The sequence below is a fragment of the Anguilla rostrata genome, chromosome 5, assembly GCF_018555375.3.
Source record: "Anguilla rostrata isolate EN2019 chromosome 5, ASM1855537v3, whole genome shotgun sequence".
Taxonomy (NCBI): domain Eukaryota; kingdom Metazoa; phylum Chordata; class Actinopteri; order Anguilliformes; family Anguillidae; genus Anguilla; species Anguilla rostrata.
The window spans coordinates 60,152,861-60,173,647 of NC_057937.1; the positions used below are offsets into that span (position 1 = coordinate 60,152,861).

At 44.4% G+C, this 20,787-nt stretch overlaps 1 protein-coding gene across 5 annotated transcripts in view; it reads left to right on the plus strand.

Annotated features, from left to right (window-relative positions):
- The window catches only part of tll1 (tolloid-like 1), a 77,410-nt gene that overhangs the window by 9,451 nt on the left and 47,172 nt on the right, over positions 1–20,787 (plus strand). For 4 of the 5 annotated variants that reach the window (XM_064337500.1, XM_064337502.1, XM_064337503.1 and 1 more), the window contains 2 exons: positions 16,714–16,824; positions 19,977–20,057. In XM_064337500.1, the coding sequence (XP_064193570.1) occupies positions 16,714–16,824; positions 19,977–20,057 (192 nt within the window). Of the gene's footprint in view, positions 1–12,718; positions 12,853–16,713; positions 16,825–19,976; positions 20,058–20,787 lie in introns of those variants that run through there. The other variant, XM_064337504.1, reaches the window with a different exon arrangement.

Below are 20,787 nucleotides of genomic sequence, written 5' to 3' on the forward strand. Positions count from 1 at the left end.
CACAAAATTAGGAGCAGTAACAGTTTTTGAGGATTATCTAAATTAGGAACCCTCCTCTGTGAGTGTTTGCCACCTTTTTTAAACGCATCTTTTCTCAGTTGCGTCCTGGTGTATTTAACTCCCTAGCTGACAGCTAATTAATGGACGGCAGTTAATTTTGAAGTCTTTTCCCGGAGGACAAAACAACGTCAAGAGGCCGTATAAACTTTTTAGTGGCCGTGGTCAAACAAACGTCAAGATTAGCACTGCGTGGGGCGAGGGCTGTTTCTGTCAAAGGTTAGTGGGAGCTCTTAGAGCACTGCTTGGCATTCTAAACATTGTTTTTCTTCAGCGAAATACAAGCAAATTGGGCCCCATTGTTCCCTCTGATAGACCAGGGAAGGCCCGAGGGACCATGGGCCTCCTCCAGCTCCTCACTCCATTGATTTGCGGTGGTTCTTCGCTGCAGTCTCCATGCAAATTAGGGGCAAGGGGCTTTGATGTCGACGTAAACACGCTATCTGAGCGATCTGAACCGGCTGGTGTCACAGCCTAACTGTGCGTGGAGACCCCCAGTCGCCTTTTCTCTCTCCCCCCCCCCCCCCTCAAAAAAACTTTATGGTTCCCCCTACGTCTCGAGGGCATTGTGGAACGGTCGTTTAATAGACGGGCCTGCTATTGTTGACGCAAGACGGTACGAGAAGAACAAAAAAAATTAGGCCGTCACTATGAAAGCTTACTAACAGCTATGATGCCCTGCGCAAACACAAAAACCAAGCAAAGGGTTTTGGTTTGTGTCAGAAATTGGTTCACTAAGACGTCAGTCACTGTAGTGCATTACAAAAGTACGCTAGTATTTTGATGGTCTATAGAATAACAGAGCCACCTCTCCACTTCCACCCCCACCCCCAAAGCGAATTCCCGTAAAACAATAAAAATGACTTACTTTGTCTGTTTGACGAGGCTTCTCACTTTGATGGGAAACTTACCCCTAGCCTGTAAGAAGCAGGCTGCACCTCACATTTGAACGGTCTATGAAGACTAAGACGGGGACACAGACTGGTTTGTACTTTCAAAAACTAGCGAGAGAAATCGCCACAGTTCTGTGCGCATGATAAAAGCAAGGGGAAGCTGGGGGAGGCATTCGGCCAATTGCTGGCTCTAGAATTTTGGTGGCCCTAAACAAAAAGTAACCAGGGGCAACCGATCGTGGTCCCCAGCTTACTCTACCAGCTTTATCCAGCTTTAACCAAGCCACAGGCCAACGTTGACCAGCCGTAGACCAGCTACATCTAGCTATAAGTGTTGAAAACACCGTTTAATCCAGCCTAGAATCCCAGTGGATTCAGCAGAGAAGGCACAGAACTTCTCTGCCTTTAGGGGGCGTGTCCTATACGCAGTGCCTTCCAAACCACACACCTCACAGCAAATTGCTGGTGTTCACACCCAGTGAACATTACATTTTTTTGTGGTGTAAAAAAAAATAGTTGAAAAGCCAGTGAAACGGTGTCTATTCTGAGCTATTCTGGGGTTAACCTAGTCCCTTCACAGTGTGTCAAAACGTCTCTTGGCCTAGATTTCCAACCCTCTAGACGTCTAGATTCTGGCTGGATTCTTTGCTCACTGGGTATGAGCAAAAAAAGAAATTGAGGACTGTACAGAAAACTCTTGTGAGTGAAATTGCTTGTGAGTTTAACGAACAGTCATATGCAATTTAATCATTTTGTTTCTGCTGGAGTTCCACATGGTAGGAGGTCTCTATCACACCTAGCCTGACATGCTGATATGTGATATGCTGGAAGTTCAATGTGCTAGCTGAGTTGTGGTTAGCCTGTTGATGGTGTTGATTTTGAATAGAGTGGCCTTGACTGTGTCAGTGGCTGTACTCAAGAAGCATGAAATGGCCAGATCAGCGTCTGATTTTCCATGGTTTGAGAAGCGTAGCCCGGTGACTGTGTGCTTCTTTCAGTTTTGTGTGTGTGTGTGTGTGTTTGTGTACGTGCAAAAGGTCTTCCACAAGCACAAGTAGGGTACATCATTTGGACTGTCCTCAGCAGTAAGTCATTGGTATTAACCCAGCATAATGAGCAGTGAGAGAGAGAGATTCCACAGGTTCAGGGTATCTGTGCTCTGTAGGTTCAGAGTTCTGCCACATGTTTCATCCGTCCGTGAACTCGGCCATTTCATTATTTTAGTTCTACCTCCTGGCTGAATAATTGCACTAATGAGCAAATCCAGGTGATTGGAACAGAATACAGGGGAGAACTTTTACTTTCTGAGCTAGAATTAATTTTAAACCTCTGGTTTATGTCACCGTAAAGCTGCAAGGCTTGAACAAATCAGAAGAGATTTGAAGTTGCAGGACACTACACAATTACACAATGTTTTCCTCCAGCTTCAGCTGTTGACAGTTATAGTTGTTACCACAGTACGCACACTGTTTCATGCTGAGAAGGTGCAGCAAACTCTAGTGTTTCTGAGACAGACAACTGGGCTCTGGCTTTGTGACGTCATACTGTTCCATTGATTTAATTGGCCACTCGGGTTAACGAATCAGGAACTCTCCAGCCGGATGACAGAAGGTCAGACTATATCAGAACCTTCTCTTTTCTTGAACATGCAGTAAAGTTTGCGGACTAAGCTTCAGATATTTTTTCGTCCATATTATGGAAAATATGTATATAGTGTGCAAAAGTTTGACACACCTGGTTTGTATAAGGGCAGGGTTTGCCAACCCAGGTCCTGGAGAGCCGCAGGGTCTGCTGGCTTTTGTTTTTACTCAGCACTTAATTGATCAATTAAAGCAGTTGATTACACAGTTAACTCACCACACCTGTTTCTTTTGTCTAAGTTGTATTTAAGCGTAAAACAAAAACCAGCAGACCCTGCGGCTCCCCAGGACCAGGGTTGGTCACCCCTGTTTTCAGGTATTGAAACTGAAACCTCTCCCTCCAAACACACACATATGCACACATCCCATCTGATTCAGTGTAGCTATTGCATTTGCTCCACTAATAGAGGAATTAAAAGTAAACGTCAGAAATCCATGTAGGATTTCAATTCAATATCCATCAAATTTTCTTTAGCCCAGCATATTAAAATAATACCTTTTTAAATTCACAGAGACTGAAAGCTTGTAATACAGAAATGTAGTTATATATCTGTAGCGTAAAAAAAAAACACCCCAGCTAAAGGGAAAATGTGAAAAAACAACAAATAACATTTCCGGAGGTAATCGCAGGAAGGTTGGCTGATGAGGCCATACAGTCTGGTTCAGGTCATCATACTGAATGATGCATTCACAAGATGCATGTGAATGTACACTGAACATGTTTACGCGGTTCCACTCAGTGAGGTCACTTTCGTTTGCTTTGCAGAAGGCTGGCCCTATCTAGTGCATAGAGTGCCTTGTGTGTGTATAGAGGGCTCTTTTGATAGGTCCATTACATTACATTACAGGCATTTAGCAGACGCTCTTATCCAGAGCGACTTACACAACTTTTTACATTGTATCCATTTATACAGCTGGATATATACTGAAGCAATTTCGGTTAAGTACCTTGCTCAAGGGTACACGTGTGGAGTCTAAATTTAAAACCCCCCATATACATCAGGTGAGTGACCGGTGTGGAGACCCTCAGACACACTCAAGCCATTTAGTTCAGGAAGCACTTAAACATAAAAAAAGAGCTCCACGGCAGGTTTGAAGAACCGAAAGAATAAGTTGGAGAGTTTATGGACTCCAGCGAGGATAAATATTGTTCTTTCCATAAACGCGATTCAGTCTGGAAAAAAAGTGGCAAATTTGGCCTCTGGCTCACTGGTGCTGAAACACATCTCCTGACACAGACGGCGTTCTCTAGCTCTTCCTCTGTCCCCATCTCCCAGCGCCTCTGCAACTGGCAACACAGGCAAATAGAGACAGAGACGCAAGTGCTAAGGCCGCTCTCTTTACGATGAGGGTAAAGATGAAACTATGTGTGTGTTCCCATTCAAAGGACCGACGGAGTCTGCTCTACGATAACTGTTGAAAATCAGCTGCAGCACCCCGATCAGGACAGACACCATTCAGACCGTTCTTAGGGCAATTTTTTTTAGAATGTCTCCAATGATAAAAAAAAAACATGCTCAGCCAATCACTGCAGTGCACTGGCAGCACCCGCAGGAAGTGTGCACTGATTGACAGGTGTGTTCACCGGTGGTGTAGACTCGGGGGTGGAGGGGATGATTTGTAATTTATCTTTATATTATCGTTCCTGAGGAGATCGACAATGGTGGGGTGTGAAATGGGGCCCTCTGGACTAGTCAGAAGTGTGGCCACCTCCCCCCCCACCCTTTGGGTTCCAGCACAGCTGAGCCTTGTTGGGCAACATCTGAGGCTCACTTCCTGTCGGCTAACCATCGCGTTTTATTTGAACTGGGGGGTTTTTAAAAAACCATTTCTTTGAGCGTACAGAGCTGGAAAGGGGCAGTGCGTTTTATTTCAACAACCGTGTCCTAAACCGCCTCCAGAGGGACGAGTCCGCACATCCACAGCTTTATTCATGAGGTTAAAAACGCAAACATTATGGACAAACAGGTTCTTGCCATTTTCTAAGGTCGCTTCTGTAGGCTGTTTGGTGTTTTTGTATTTTCATCGGAATACAGAAAGCATCACTGGACCACAGCAACCCTGGGGAATCGGGAGAGCCTTTAAAACAAAATAGGGCTTTGAACAGAACGCTCGTTATCGAGGGCCGAGTAAATGTCCTGTTATAGCTCAATGTCGTATTTCTGAGAGCCGACCCATAAATGTGTTTATTCGTTGTTCACCTTTATTTAGCGCTCTGAACCACGCTGAGGGATCAAAGCCCTCGTTCTCAAGAGTGCGGAGTTTAACGGACACTATTTACGAAACACGAAACAATCAGCAGATTAAAACAATCGGCAGATAAGACGTCAGTCAAAACATAAGAACAATAGCGCGTCATTAATTAAAACGTTCGCAATTACATGCAATCAGGGTCTTTATCAGATCCCCGATAGGACCAAAAAGGAACCAAAGCAGCGAGCTTCAAAAGGCTGTTGTTTTTGGTGCTACTGTATTCGCTATGACACTTCTCATATACCACGTCGGAGAGGCAGTCCTGAATGCGTGGGCTCAGTAGTGGTTCACATTTTAGCTTCTGTAAGGAAATTATTGATGGTCTCTTTGAAGCAGCTATGCACAACGATGACAGATTTAAGGATTTATGGCAACGCTCCAAATTGTCCAGTGCGTCGGAGCGTCGTTCGCACACTTGTGACTTGACCCACCAGCGAGGCCACTGTTCCGCTCAAACCGAGCGTGGCTAAAGCCCGCGTTTCTTTGCTGTGGGGCTGTCGCACGTCTGGGGCTCTACCAGCCTCTCTCTCTCTCTCTCTCTCTCTCTCTCTCTCGGAGTCGAGAGCGGGCGAGAGAGAGAGCCCCCTTCAGAGCCGTCGTCCGGTGGAAGTTCGTGGAAGTTCCGAACCTCGACCTCGGTGGAAACGGCCGGAGTGCCAAGGTATTCCTGTTTCGTGTTATTGTTTGGAGAAACACATAATGAGAATTTTTTTTTTTTTTTTTCTGGCCGCGCGCTTATCCGATGCTATCTGCTCCCTCTGTCAGAGAGCGAGAGAGAGAGAGCGCACATTTCCAGCCTTTTGTGAGGCGGCTTCCCGGCGCATACGGAGCGCTCGGGCCGTGCCAAGCGCCGCGGGTTTTCGCGGAGGCGCTCGCCATTGACTCAGTTATCTCTTCCTGCTCGTCTGCATCCTGCCGCTCGGCCTGGAAGCGTCACACACTCTCGCTCATTCATACTTCCTACAAATAACTGTTTTCGTTTTCAAAAAAAAAAAAGAGAAAAAAAATGTACACAAAGCTAAACAAACAATGGGGGGGGGGTGGCGGGGTGGGGGGGGGAGGGGGGGTTTCGTTTTGGCTGTATCGCACATTATTTCACTTCCTGATGTCAGAGGGTTTAGCTTTACATTCAGAAGGTTTTTTTTGTTGTTGCTTTTTTCCTCCCTTAAATGAGAAGCTATTGCTTTCAGATGATGTTCCTTTGTCTGATGGCTTTTCTTTGGTGAATGTTGATGTTGGGCATGTCATGGCTTTCAGTGAACCGATGTGTGCACGTTGACCGATGTGTGCACGTTAACCAATGTGTGCACGTTGACTGATGTGTGCACGTTAACCGATGTGTGCACGTTGACCGATGTGTGCACGTTGGACCTCTGGAGTCATCGTCTGCCCTGACATACATCTGTCATGGCTGCTTGTTTTGTCAAAGTTTTGCAACAACAGACTCTAGAATTGTAATGGATTAAAAATGGAAATGAAGGACAGTACTAGTACAAGAACAGAATCCAAGTTGTTCGAAGATATAAGCATTGCATTTTCTGAAATATCTTATGGGCAAAAGTCTTGCAAAATCAAAAAACTACAGTTGATTTCATCCAATTTGCTCAGTGCTCACCAATGCAACTTGCTGAAGATTTTTTTTAATTTAATTGCATTTTCTGTGTTGGCCAGTGCTGATCTTCAGACAATCACTTATTTTCAGCGACTGAAAACGTTCCATGCATGTGCAGTGGACTTCAAATGCGCCCAGCGTGGGCTGAGATCGAACACACCACGTTCTTCGCCGTGTTTTATGAAAAGGTCTCGCAATTACTTTCTCCATTTCCCTGGGATCAGAAGAAATGTCACTCAGCGGGTTGTGTATTTCGTCACGAATCATTTCCCTAAGTGGTGGAAAAAGTTTCAGCCGCCCTTTATGATTTAAAAAAAATAATGTGTGTTGTCACGGAAACTTGAGGCCGGCTGTGTCTCCCCAGGAGCCGCTGTTGAGCGCGCTTGTAACGGTAACGGCCTTAACTTCCATCTTCCACGACAAAGTGACCCGGGGCCCCTGCAGAACGGAAAACAGGAGCCGCTGCTCCCCGTGCGGATCGCTTATATTAAACAGGATTTTCCAGGAGCGGACAGGGGTGCTTCCTAGATGTTTTTCAAAAAATTCCTGGCTCAGCGAAAAAAAAAAAAAAAAAAAACACGACGGGAGGGGGGGAATGTTTGTTTTGGAATGTTATGCGACGGCCCGCGAGTGCGTTTGCTCAGCACTTCCATCACACGCTCTGATTATGCGCTTTAATAAATGAGCGATAACCGTAGCCGTCACGACCGCGCACGCTGGAATTAAACCCACGCCACAGCGTCTGTCTCGCAGACTTAGAGCCGGACAAGAGAAAAATGAAATTTAAAAAATAAACGCATAAATCCAAAGGCAAAGCACATCGTCTGAAACATTCCCAGCTGTCGAGTGTCGGCATGTACACATACACACACAGACGCAAACAGCACACACACACACACACACACACACACACGCAAACACACACACACACACACACACAAACATGCACACACACCCACACACGCAAACACACACACACACACACACACAAACATGCACACACACCCACACACGCAAACGCGCACACACACACAAACGCAAACGCGCACACACACACATGCACACAGACACACACGCACACATGCGCACACCCACATAGACACATGCATAAACACACAAACATGCACACACTCACACACCCACACATACACATATGGACATGCACACACACACACGCACACACACGGCTGTGTGTGTGTGTGTGTGTATGCGTGCTGCTAGTCTACCATTTAATGAAGCAACCGAAGGAAGATGTTCTTTCTGCTTGAGCTACTTAGTGGTTAATTGTCTTAACAGCACAGTACTCACTGCTGAAGCACTTCAGGTTGCAAAGCCAGAAAGTAAAAGTGCCTGTTTGCCGTAAGGCTTTCCCTTCACTGCGATGAGGCTCACGTCCACCTCCACCTCTCAGCTGGCTCCTCATTGGCTACCGTCTAAGACCGTAATACTGGGGTGTCCATTCACATCCGAAAAGGGCCGGTGTGGGCGCGGGTTTCTGTCTTAGCCCAGCGCTACGTCGCCAGATTCTACGTGTCAATGTCCTGATTGAAGAGCAGTTAATTGGGTCATTACGGGAATCAGGTGTCCTGGTGCTGGGATTAGACGGAGTGTAGCACAGTGGGTAAGGGACCGGGCCTGTAACCGAAAGGTCGCAGGTTCGATTCCCGGGTAAGGACACTGCCGTTGTACCCTTGAGCAAGGTACTTAACCGAAATTGCTTCAGTATTGTAGCAAGTCGAGTGCTACCGCTCGTTTGAGAGAGGAGACAGACACGTTAATTCTTTCAGGACGCGACTGCGTCTTGCTTTTATTTTCGGCCGCCACGCGGCTTTCTGGTTACAATACACAATAACCGAGGGTTTGTTTCTCAATTCGCTGCTGACAGCCCGTCAGCTCTCCTTCCTTCTCCCGTTCTTCCCCTTCTCTCTCTGTCGAGCAGGTTTTAAACGTCCAGGCTCACTGTCGAGGTAATCAGCACATTGTCAATCAATCACACAATTAACCCTCCGTGCTGATTAATAAACCCCAACAGCCGTGGCGCAGAGTTCCGAGAGCCGCCCCGCCCCCTCTCTCTCTGCAGCCAACGCAAAACCACGCCCACCCTACCACAAGTATATATCCAGCTGTACAAATGGATACAATGTAAAAATGCTATGTAAAAGTTGTGTAAGTCGCTCTGGATGAGAGCGTCTGCTAAATGCCTGTAATGTAATGTAATGTAATTAGACAAAAAACCCTGCCCTCCCCGCCGGCCCATCTGGACGAGCTTGGACACCCCTTCTCTAACGCGATCCCTCGACAAAGCCGCGAGCCTCACGTTTGCGACCCGACGCGCCGCCTGGCAGGCGGTTATGAGCAGCTTAATTCATTAGCAAGCACAAGGGGGTGTTATCTCTGTCAAACGGTATAGAGGCAGACTGCAGACATCGCCCATTTACAAACCTAGGGCTCACCGATGGGGGTAATGCTGTCTGAAATGGTTGCGCTGTAGATGTTGCCCTTGTAAAGCCTGTCCTGACCTTGTTTGTAATGGTGGGTTGTAGTGCAGTGACTTTGTAATAAAGCAATCGTCCGGCCTGTTATTTTCCCCTGGTGTTGTAAGCTGATCTGGTGGTTTGCGCTTTGATCTTGTCGTACACAACTTAGGCACGGTGTCTGGTTCAACCACAGTCATTGCTTAGCAGTTATTTCCTACGACATTTCATATTAGTGGCAAACTGTGTTTAGACCGTTTGAAAATACACGGAATATACACAGGAAAATGTTCAGTGTTAAATCGACTCTTATAAAGTACACTGTATTTTGCTGGAGTACATACAGGCTCTGTTGGAATTGATTAAACTCTGATGGACTTGAATTGGCAAGAAATGTACAGAATAATCTCTCCTTGTGTTAATTATTGAAAACATTAATTTAAGCGTACATTATTGCGTGAAAGATTAAATATTTTCCTTGAACCAATCTTTATGGAAGAAAAAACAGTCCAGCTCAAAAAACAAAAAAAACAAAAAAACAAACCCCACTGTACTCCCTGAACCCACCGGACTCCTGACTGTTTAAGCTGGAGCGGTGCGGTGGGCGGTTCCTAACGCCAGTGCTCTGGGGATCTGTGTGAGATTGGCCCTTAAATAAAGGGGACTGATCGCCCTTCATGTTTCAGCCTGCGGGTTGCAAGAGGATTGAATTCCACCCGGCTCTATTTTAGCTCGCAACGCGTACCGCCACGACGCGGCCCGGCGGGGGCTAGTTTAGCTGTCGTCGTGGTTACGGTGAATCAGCGGAAATGTTTTGGCCTATTGATCTTGAAACCGTGTTGCAGAATTATGAATCGGCTCCTGAAAACAAGACAAATCGCCCAAACGTTCGTGGGACATCGATATATTGCAGAGTCTACGGTAGAGTGAAAGAACGCAAAAAAAAAAACAGGAAGAGGAGAAGACACAAAAAATTAAGGTAGCATGTTCAGCCATGTGGAAGTGGTCAGTGATAAAAGTGCGAATTTGATTATTTGTTGACATATTGGACAACAGTGTCTCCCCCAGCAACCAGTGCTGTGCATTCCATGGACACTATAAATGTTAAACTCCAAATCTGACAAAACCGAGTTTAGTGAATGCATCTGCAAATAGATACTGTTTATGAAGCTTGAAGATTCTAAAATGTGAATAGATCGGGAAAAGAATGATATGTTTATCTGTTAGTTGTTAGGTTATATTCAAACCAGTATATATACATCAGCAACCTACTCTCCATATTGTAGGGACACACTTGCAATAAAGGGATATATTTACATACGGTATTTTTCACAAAAAGAAAAGAAACGTGGATTCAGTTGTAGGTGTCAAGTGCGGCAGCGCTTCAGCCTGCAGTAACAGGGATTGTGCTGTGCTAATACAAAGCCATCTCTCTTTTTTTCAGACGTTTGTTTACTTTGGTTTTGCGCGTCTTCCCTTTTCTGAGATTGCCTTCCTTCCTCTTTTGGCACGCTGGAGTGGCGTTCCTGCGGAAAAAAAAAAGCCTTTACCGCCAGCAGCTGCCAGCGGTGTCCAAGACTATGCCACTTCCACAGTGCTCTTTAGGTGTGAGAACACATACATCACATTACAGTACATTACATTACAATACATCACATTACAGTACATTACAATACATCACATTACAGTACATTACATTAAATGACATTACAGGCATTTCAGCGGTGTCCAAGACTATGCCACTTCCACAGTGCTCTTTAGGTGTGAGAACACATACATCACATTACAGTACATTACATTACAATACATCACATTACAGTACATTACAATACATCACATTACAGTACATGACATTACAGGCATTTCAGCGGTGTCCAAGACTATGCCACTTCCACAGTGCTCTTTAGGTGTGAGAACACATACATCACATTACAGTACATTACATTACAATACATTACATTACAGTACATTACATTAAATAACATTACAGGCATTTCAGCGGTGTCCAAGACTATGCCACTTCCACAGTGCTCTTTAGGTGTGAGAACACATACATCACATTACAGTACATTACATTACAATACATCACATTACAGTACATTACAATACATCACATTACAGTACATTACATTAAATGACATTACAGGCATTTCAGCGGTGTCCAAGACTATGCCACTTCCACAGTGCTCTTTAGGTGTGAGAACACATACATCACATTACAGTACATTACATTGCAATACATCACATTACAGTACATTACAATATATCACATTACAGTACATTACATTAAATGACATTACAGGCATTTCAGCGGTGTCCAAGACTATGCCACTTCCACAGTGTGCTTTATGCGTAAGAACACATCACATTACTGTACATTACATTATATTACATTACAGGCATTTAGCGGACGCTCTTATACCTTGCTCAAGGGTACATGGCAGTGTCCTCCCAGGAATCGAACCTGCAACCCCTACACCTACACTCAGGCCAGATTCCCACAAAATAAAATGAAATAAAAATAAATAAATAAATAAATATGCTTAAGCCTTCAGATGCTTACAGAGCAATTCAGCCTAGATTTTATGAGCGTTCATAAGGATGATCCATATGCCTGTAGGGCTATGATTCATGTCTTCCTTCAGAGGTCAAACATGTGGTCTCACTTATTATATTTCCCGAGATGTGTGTCATTTTGTGCATTTTAAATGATAGGATAAAATCTTTTTCAATATTTTAGAATATCTTAATCATTCTGTTAGATTGTACTGCAGAAACAGCTGGGCATATAAGTTCTGGTATGTTGGCGCTATCCATAAACAAACATAAAGCTGTTTAGAGCAAGGGAACGTTGCCTACAAAGGCAGCTTACAGTAATCTTTGCAGCTGAACTCAGTCCAGTACACTAAATCTTCAAACATCAAGGTACAAGCCGGCTAAATCTTAAATAGAATCCTCATATTATGCGGGTTTGGAATATGGTCAAAGAACAGCCGGAACGGTAATTAATGACTCAAGTGTATGTGTGTGTGTGTTGGAGGGGTTGCTATTCGCTATCTGTATCGTAACTTGACAGTGTAAACACTCGCCTGGCGAACACCAGTCAGCTCGTGACTGAGGGGTAATGTGACAGCAAGTAGGAGCCGCTCCAGGGAGTTGGCCCACAGCTGGCCGCGCGCTGACGGTTTTTCCATCTTTTCGGGCTGGTCTCCCCCAGACCGCGTAATTAACTGCTTTAGCTATGGGGGGGAAAGCGTAGCACTCCCAACGTCAGTCTCCTCATGACTGGCGTCAGTTCATTTATCACGGCGGGGCAACTGACGTGAGGACAGGACGGTGAATAGTGGCTGATGGAAGCTTTGACGTTTGGCACGCGGCGGCGGAATTTCCACTGAAGCCGTTGACGCAATGAAATAATGCAGGTGGCATTTTCTCTCCCCCTTCCCGCTCCCCGGAGCCGACTTTGGATTTGTTTAGAAAATAATACATATTATTTTATAGACCGTGGGATGGATGGTAACCGATCAATTTGGGAATGCAGATAAAATAATGCAAACGTTTGATCGGTTAATGCGCATGTAGCAACGAAACGTGCAATGTAAGCACAACCCTGACCTATTGTGAAAGATCCTATTTTGAGCGTTCTTTCGGAGGCAGATTCCCCCTTCAGAGTATTTCCACCATCTGCGCCTTGTTTACCGCTCCACGAGGACTGGGTGCTGCAGGGTGAACGCAGCCTGTCTGTCACAGTTTCGCTCTGAAAGGCCCGTGAGATCGCTGCGCAAGCGTAAAAAATATCTGGCGTCACGTTTTTACCCAGAGATATGCAGGGAGAGGGAACATCTAAAGATGAGTGAGCAGAACAAGATTTTCCTGCTTTGTTTATGACCGATTTGAAGGGTTTCGATGTTTACAAGCGGAAGGTAAACTGGATGAAACGCTATTACGCGTGTTTATCATGGTGCAATAGGCCTACAATGGAACTGTAAAATGTTTATGAAACATGTGAAGTGCATGGGCGTTATTTACGTCAGTTTTCGATTTTCCCGCTGTTAGTTTAGATAAATCCATGTGATGTGAGTAAATAGCCTACTCCACATTAAAAGGGGGTTGTCTTTTAAAATGTCCATTAGCATTAGCCTACCAAATAGGCCTGGTCATTTTTGGTCGCTTACTTTTACTGAACAATGTTATTCAAATAGGTTGACTTAGCCATTTGTATTAAAATGTTAGGTCACGTGCTGAGACTGAAATCATGAGTCATAGGTTGTGAATAACATTTTAGCTTGTGTATGTGCGCGTGTGTGTGTTTGTGTGGGCGGAGGCAAAGATAAATTAACTTTCAGACACACTGACACTCTTTGGCGGCGTAGTGAGAATAAATGATTCCCAACGTGAGTCATCTCAACACTTTCATTTCCACTGAGAGAAATTATACGATTTAAATTTCGGTGGAAAACGAAGCCTTATGCTAGGAGTAAGGGAAGACAGTAAAACGACATGACCTCTATGAAATTTAAAATTAGATACACTCCAACCGCCATTGCTCATCTTCCCACTGCCTGGCAAAGACAACAATTTTCCTGTTTGGTTTCTGTGGTGACCGGATAAGCTTTAAGTTCTGTTTTGTTTTGAGTTCCCATAGCCCATTTTATGAAATGCCATCGCATAGCCGTTCATACTTAACCAGAAAGGGCCAGTTTGGGTGCACACACCTGATTCTACTAATCAAAGTGCTTAGCAAAGACTCCAGTGGTTCATTAGTAGAATCGGGTGTGTGCACCCACACTGGCCCTTTCTGGATAAGACTGGGGACGCCAGCTCTTAAACACGAAAAGCACCTAATTGAGAAAAATTAACAGCTTGTTAAAATTATGGGATTGTAGTTGAGGTTGAAATGAAAACCAGCAGCGTGCAGAGTGATCCCCCAGGCCCTAGTCTGAGAACCACTGTCATGTCATGGACATGTTGATTTATGGCGCATTTGACCTGATGAAAACATTTCAACCCGGGGGATGTTTTCACTGTGCCAGAAAACCTGCGAATAATTTCAGCCCACGGTCGTATCACAGACGTACATGTGTAATACACAATAATTGTCAGATAAGCTATTTCAGGAAACAGTCCCAGAGGCTCTTGGTAGACTGAGTCTGTCTGTGATCTGCTGTGACGTGGCATTCAGTGTCCTTAGGACTTGGAATAGATTCCCTGGCTGCACAAGCCACATTTCCCTATACTAGGCTAGCACACAAAAATAGAACTGTGCATTTACATTATAGCAGAAAGAAAATATGAATGTCTGGAAGTAGGTCATTTTCTTTTTTTTTAAAAAAAAAAAGGTCGTGAAAGTTTGCAGTGCTGTAGGTGCGGAGAGGAATCAAATTTTATGTGCATATTTGATTTCAAAGGTCAGGAAGTGATACAATATGTCTAATATCTCTCAGATATTGCTTCCCAGGAGTTATCCTCTATTTTTAATTCACTGGAACATAACTTCTAACATCCTAACAATGTCTTAAGATATTGACATTGGAAGGAAATATATTGGCTGTGAGGTGTACTGAAAACATAAACCAGTAAAAACTAGGTAACTCACTCAATCAGTGCAGCAAGAGGTTTGTCTAAAAAGAGCTCTGATGGCTTGGCTTTAAATATTGGTTGGTTGAATGTTGCAATTACATCAAGGTTGGCTGCGGCCATTTTGTACTCGCTAGCTGTCTGGTTCCCCCATCGGTCAGGTGGTCTCCAGTTGAGGAGCTGAGGTTGTGAGGTACATGGGCGCTCTGGGATGCTGACATAACTGAGGAAATGGCCGTGCCTTTTTTTACAGGCCAAACCAAACACCACAAACACTCCTCATTACATTACATTACATTACAGGCATTTAGCAGACGCTCTTATCCATTGTATCCATTTATACAGCTGGATATGTACTGAAGCAATGCAGGTTAAGTACCTTGCTCAAGGGTATAACGGCAGTGTCCTTACCCGGGAATCGAACCTGCGACCTTTCGGTTACAAGACCAGTTCCTTACCCACTGTGCTACACTCCTCCTAAGTCCAGCGCGATCGGTTGCATTATACCGCCTATACTGTAGCGCTCAGGGCAACCAAATAAGAAAGTCAAACTCAAGACAGCTCAACAGCTAAGGACATTCAGGCACCGTGAGTTGAAATTCAGTACAGGATGTTTATTATTTTTTTAAATCAGGGAGAGGGCGGTATATAAAAACCTTTTTCTTTGAGGTTTGAACGGCCTCAGGTAGGAGCCTGCCAGATCAGTCGCGGCCCCTAAAATCGATCTCCCTTGCATCTCCCCTCCGCTCCCCGGTGCTTTATACTAAGGTGAACTCCTGCGCCGCTGCAGAACAGGCCTCTATTTATAACAGTGGATTTACTGGATCTCCAAAATCAATTGTCTGCCTGTCATTGGAGAATGTGGGCCTTCCATTCACTGCTGCTGCTGCTGCTGCTGCTGCTGCTGCTGCTGCTGTTCGTCTGAAGCCACCGCCAAGCCAGGAAATCCTGAGCGCTATCCCACAATGCAGCACTCACAGGGTTAACGGGCCAGGCTGTCCTCGGGCTCCAGGGACACCCCTGGGAGCCGCGACGTGCGTATTCCCTCTTTAATTACGGGAGTGCCTGAGCAGAATTAGGAGGCAGGGACCGTGGGGTGCAGATGCTGCATTGTTTATTGTTTAAATTCAAGGTTACGGTGACTCCGGCCCGGCACGAAAATCCTCAAAAGAAACTTTGAGCACTTCCTGCGCTGGAATTTAACACCAGACGGTTTGCGCTCTGAAGCGATGAACGGACTGTGAGATATTAATTTAAAGTTTGTGACATTTACATTTTTTTTTTTGTTATAGACTGCGGCCATTGCAGAAAGTTTTGCTTTTCATAGTTTGTGAAAATGCTTGTTAAGAATTGAAATCCCGGAAATACACAACATCTTGAAATACACATAGTTATTTTCACGTTCTGTGACATGCAACCAAAGTTTCTTTTTCTGTTTACTTTGTAGTTAAAATTCAGTTTTGTTGATTTTCCATGAACACACTAATTATCAAATATTCCTTAAATAAATTCAGCTGTCTTTGTAATCCATTCCTCAAGCATTGGCAGAACAGGCCTGTTTAAGCATCACAGTAATGCACGGCACTAACTGAGGATTAGAAATGCGACTGCACTGAAAATGCCTTCAGCATTGAAATGTGTTTACTCTTATGTTTACTCATTTTCTCAAATGGTATCTCAAACGTTGATTTGATTTGAAGAATACAATAATCATGAGTAATATAATATAAAAATGTTGTGATTTGTAAGGAAGTGCCAAAGCTGAAATGTAGCAGATTAGTCTGGAGAAGTCTTTTTCCTGCAGTGAACTACTATATACTGATGGATGAACATATGAATGATGAATGAATGGAGTTCATGTGGATGCCACCACAATTTATATGCCAGTGTCCATCCTGGATGTTAAGGGCATTAAATTTATTTTATTTGAACACATGCTTGCAGGCCAGTTGAGCCTGCAAATTGATTTCTGTCTGTGATTTTCAGTACACTTAAAGGACAAAGTAATCAGATTTCATTAAACTTATAAGTTGTTATTGTGGTAGTAATGTCTGCTAAATATAGATTGATTCATTTTTTAAAGCCTTTAAAGCTTATGTTTTTACGATTCTGTCATGCTCAGAAAAATCTGTCTGAGGTAACAAATAAATAAGGAACTACATTCCAGTGTTGTGTGCTCTGTTGAACATTGAACTTTTCTTTTTTAGCTGTCTTTTGGGGAGATATCGCCTTAGATGAAGAAGATCTGAAAATGTTTCAAATTGACAGAACAATAGACCTCACTCAGCACACACATGAAAGACAAGGGCATACATCAGGTAAGTCTGAATCATTTTTTCTGTGAATATTAAAGGTGTCTTAAAAAGTATTTATTTTTGCATCTGATACATAAATAGAAATTGTGTATTGTTAGTGTGTCATGGTTCTGTAACAAAGTGTTATTTGAAAACATGTAAATAAAATTTGTGTGATGTAACATGAGTATTATCACACTGCTAGTAGTCAGGTTAATCTTTTGAATTGAAAATTCAGTTCCACCATTCCCATCCTGCGATGTTTAAAATCAATTATTATGATTATTAAATGGGATTTTAGAAAAGAAACACACAATCGCATACACAATATTAATTCAAGCATTAACCTGCTCCTCATTATTCATAGTTAATATCAGATATCCAGTGACAAAATCTGCTGTTATATTCTCATCTCCTGTACCAAAGACCTGAGAGCAGTTTTTTCTCATTTTGAACTGAGGTTGTTTCTAGCCTCCGAAGACTATAACCTTTACAAATAAACAAACAAATAAATAAATGGAAATGGTAAATGACTGCATTAATAGCGCTTTATCCAAGCTACATGATGCCTCATTCGCCAGAGCAAGTTAGGGGTTAGGTGTCTTGCTCAAGGACACTTCGACATGCCCAGGGCGGGGTTTGAACCGGCAACCCTCCGACTGCCAGACAATCGGTCTTACCTCCTGAGCTATGTCGCCCCATAAATAAAAAATAAATAAAACTTCTTCACAATGAAGTCACCCTGAGAGGAAATTAATAAGGAAATTAATAAGTGAAATATGGACGTGGGTCTTGAAAGGAGCTGCAGACCAGCTGTAGTTTCCCCTTCATGAAAGGGGCCAGGCCAATGAGTCAGATTACTGCTGCCCAAACTCAGGCCCGGCTTTTCCGCCATCTTGTTTGTTTCCTGGTCTTCCTGTTGCCCGCGACATTCCATTCCATTCCATTCCTTCAGAAAGGAAAGGAGGAAAGTAAAAAAAAAAGAAGTGGGGGTGGGGGGGGGGGCATTAGGGGCTTTGGCCGGATGCCAGTGAACCATGCTAGACATCAATGAGGAGGAAACGCACGGTTTCGCACCTCTCTCGCTGGCTGGCCGAGTCAGCCAATCAGGGCAGACCTCCTGTTGTCAGTGTCGCACACCATCCTTCCTCTCCATCCTCGTAATGCGTTTGCCATCCCCCAGGACACCGGCTCCAGGGCCCAAAGCTCAGGAGTGTGTGTCAGACTGCGCCGTTTCTCCAACACTCTCATTCAAAAGCGTTATTTCACTGATCATTTTGTACTACACACCAGGCTTGCGGTCAGTTCCATTTTCAGTTCAGTCAATTCAGAAAACTGAATTTAATATACAAATGTATATGCTTGTTCACTCCTGTATCGAGCCAAGATGAAAAGTGGATACACATGCAGTCTGTGGCATTGAAAAATGATTGGGCTAATTAAGTAATTAAGTAAATGGACTGCATTTATATAGCGCTTTTATCCAAAGCGCTTTAAAATTGATGCCTCTCATTCGCCAGAGCAGTTAGGGATTAGGTGTCTTGCTCAAGGACACTTCGACACGCCCAGGGTGGGGTTTGAACCGGCAACCCTCCGACTGCCAGACAATCGGTCGTACCTCCTGAGCTATGTCGCCCCCTGTTCTAGGCGTCTTGTCATTAACCGACAAAGATCTAGATTCTGTGGCAGTGGGGACAGTTGGCTTTGCCCTGCTTGAGCAGAGTGGGTTTAAGTTGATCGAGGTTGTTTTGGGTACCCCTTAGCTCAGGGACGTCAGACGAATTTCCCAGGGGGCCGCAGTGTCTATGGGTTTTTCTGGGTTTCCTTTCAGTCAGCACCCAGTCAAGGCCTTGAGAATCGGGTGTGCAGATTGTTTAGTCAATCGGTCAGTCGGTCAATCAATCAATCAATCAATCGACAGCCCGGAAACCAGCAGAAACTACGGCCCTCCAGGACTGGAGTTTGACACCTGTGCCTTGGCTGTTCACCGGGTGCCCACAGGTTAGCAGGTGCTGTCAGTGAGCGGTGGGTACGTGTACACCTGACCAGCGCTAGCCCTCGGTGCGCTCTGAGGCCTCCCAGCCGAAACGAAACATTTTGAGAGCGCAAAGGAACGGTCTGCGTTGCGTCGTTAGTGAGATACGTTAGATTAGACTGTTCCAGGATCTTTAACATTTATGCCAACATTGCAAAGCGTGGAAACTTCCTGCATAGCATACAACACACACACTACTCCAACACATCTACACACACACGTACACACACACACACACACACACGTACACACACACACACACACACACACACACACAAAAAAAGCGGCAACACCCCCAGATGGTTGTTATTTAGTCATGTGGACGTAATGGAGAATATGCGCCAAATACTTTCACTCAGTCTTAAATTACTGTATTTAAAGAATTAAAATGGCGGACCCAGCATTGCTAACATTCCTGAAGTAATTAGCGTAAATTACCGTCCACTGTTAAAATTATTTTGACTTTACGGAGTCACCTTCTATGGCCCAGTCCTGCAAAGGCCTTTGCATCGGCCTTGTGAACGTCCAGAAAATCGAACAGATGTCCACGCTGGACGCGTTTATCCTGACTTCCCAACTTTTCTCATCTTCTGGGAATGTTCTGAGTTTTTTTTTTTTTTTTTTTGAGAGTTATAGTGTAAAAAAGTGTAAAAAGAAAAAAAAATCATCATCTTGAGGTTGTGCAGGCAGCACAATTTTCAGTGTTAATTCTGCTCTAAGAGATTACAGAGTCCAACAGGGACCATATGCACTATGTAAGAGTTTATTTTGCTTTACTGTGTATGTGGTACAGCCCATGTGTACGAGTATCATAGTACTGACGTAAGAGTGTATTATGATAGATGATTCCTAATTGAGCAGGTGCTATGGTGGTGCAGTGGTTAGCAACTTAACACTGGATATTTGAATGTGTGAGTGAATGGTGTGTGCCCTACGAGGGATAGGCGATCTGTCCAGGCTGTATTACTGCCTCTCGCCCAGTGCATGCTGGGATAGGTTAAGCTGGGATAGGCCTCCCTCCCCCCTGTAACCCTGTTAACGACTGCAGATAATGGGTGGATGGATTCCTAATCCTAGAAAAGGTGGCAGCTCATGGGCTGTTGTAAGCTTCATGGCTTTGCGTGCTCTGTCTCTATTCCAGGTGGGTTTGGGGAACAGGAACTGGTGAAGAAGAAAGGATCACTGTACCTGCTCCTGGAGAGGATACGAAGACTGAGCTTCGGTTTGTTCCTCATTTTCAGTGACTCCCGGGGGTGCACGAGGCCCGCGATGCAAGTGTTTAGCAAAAGGGCCGTTATCTGTGTTAGAGAAGTAACATGCAAATTAAAAATGAGATTGAGTCGCAGATGGGATATGGTTAATTATCCAACGAGGCTACAGTGCCTAATGACTGATGATGCTGCAGCCAGGACTCAAAATAATTCGGCATTCCAAGTCAGTGTTCTAGAACTCTGCTGCTTTCAGTAGCCAGCAATTATTGTGACATCAGCATTAGAATGTTCAGTGAAGAGCATTCTGATCACATGTTTGGGATGTCACGCCTGAAAGGGTTAAGGTCATAATGGATAAGGTTGGGACGTGGGCAGGAGAAACCTGATGCTGACCGGCACTCCTGCTCTGAGCTCCTTGATAAATATGGGCCCATTGCTGCCAATATTGATCAGCAGGAATATTTTATCCTGGTGAACACAAATTTGACCTTTGTGAATTCTACAGAAAAAAGAAAATCGGAACACTATTCAAACATGACTCCTATCGTATACACCCCCAAAGTAGGCGTTCGCCTAATTATTAAATTAAACGGAGTAAGTCAGCATCTGTTGAACGTGAACCTATGTGATAAAGATTTTTGTTCTGATTTCTGGTTTGAGCTTTCGTTGGCAGCCCTCCCCCCCGGCTGCCTCCCCTCCCCTGCCTCCCTGCCAGCCCCCCCCACCCCCAGCGAAATACGT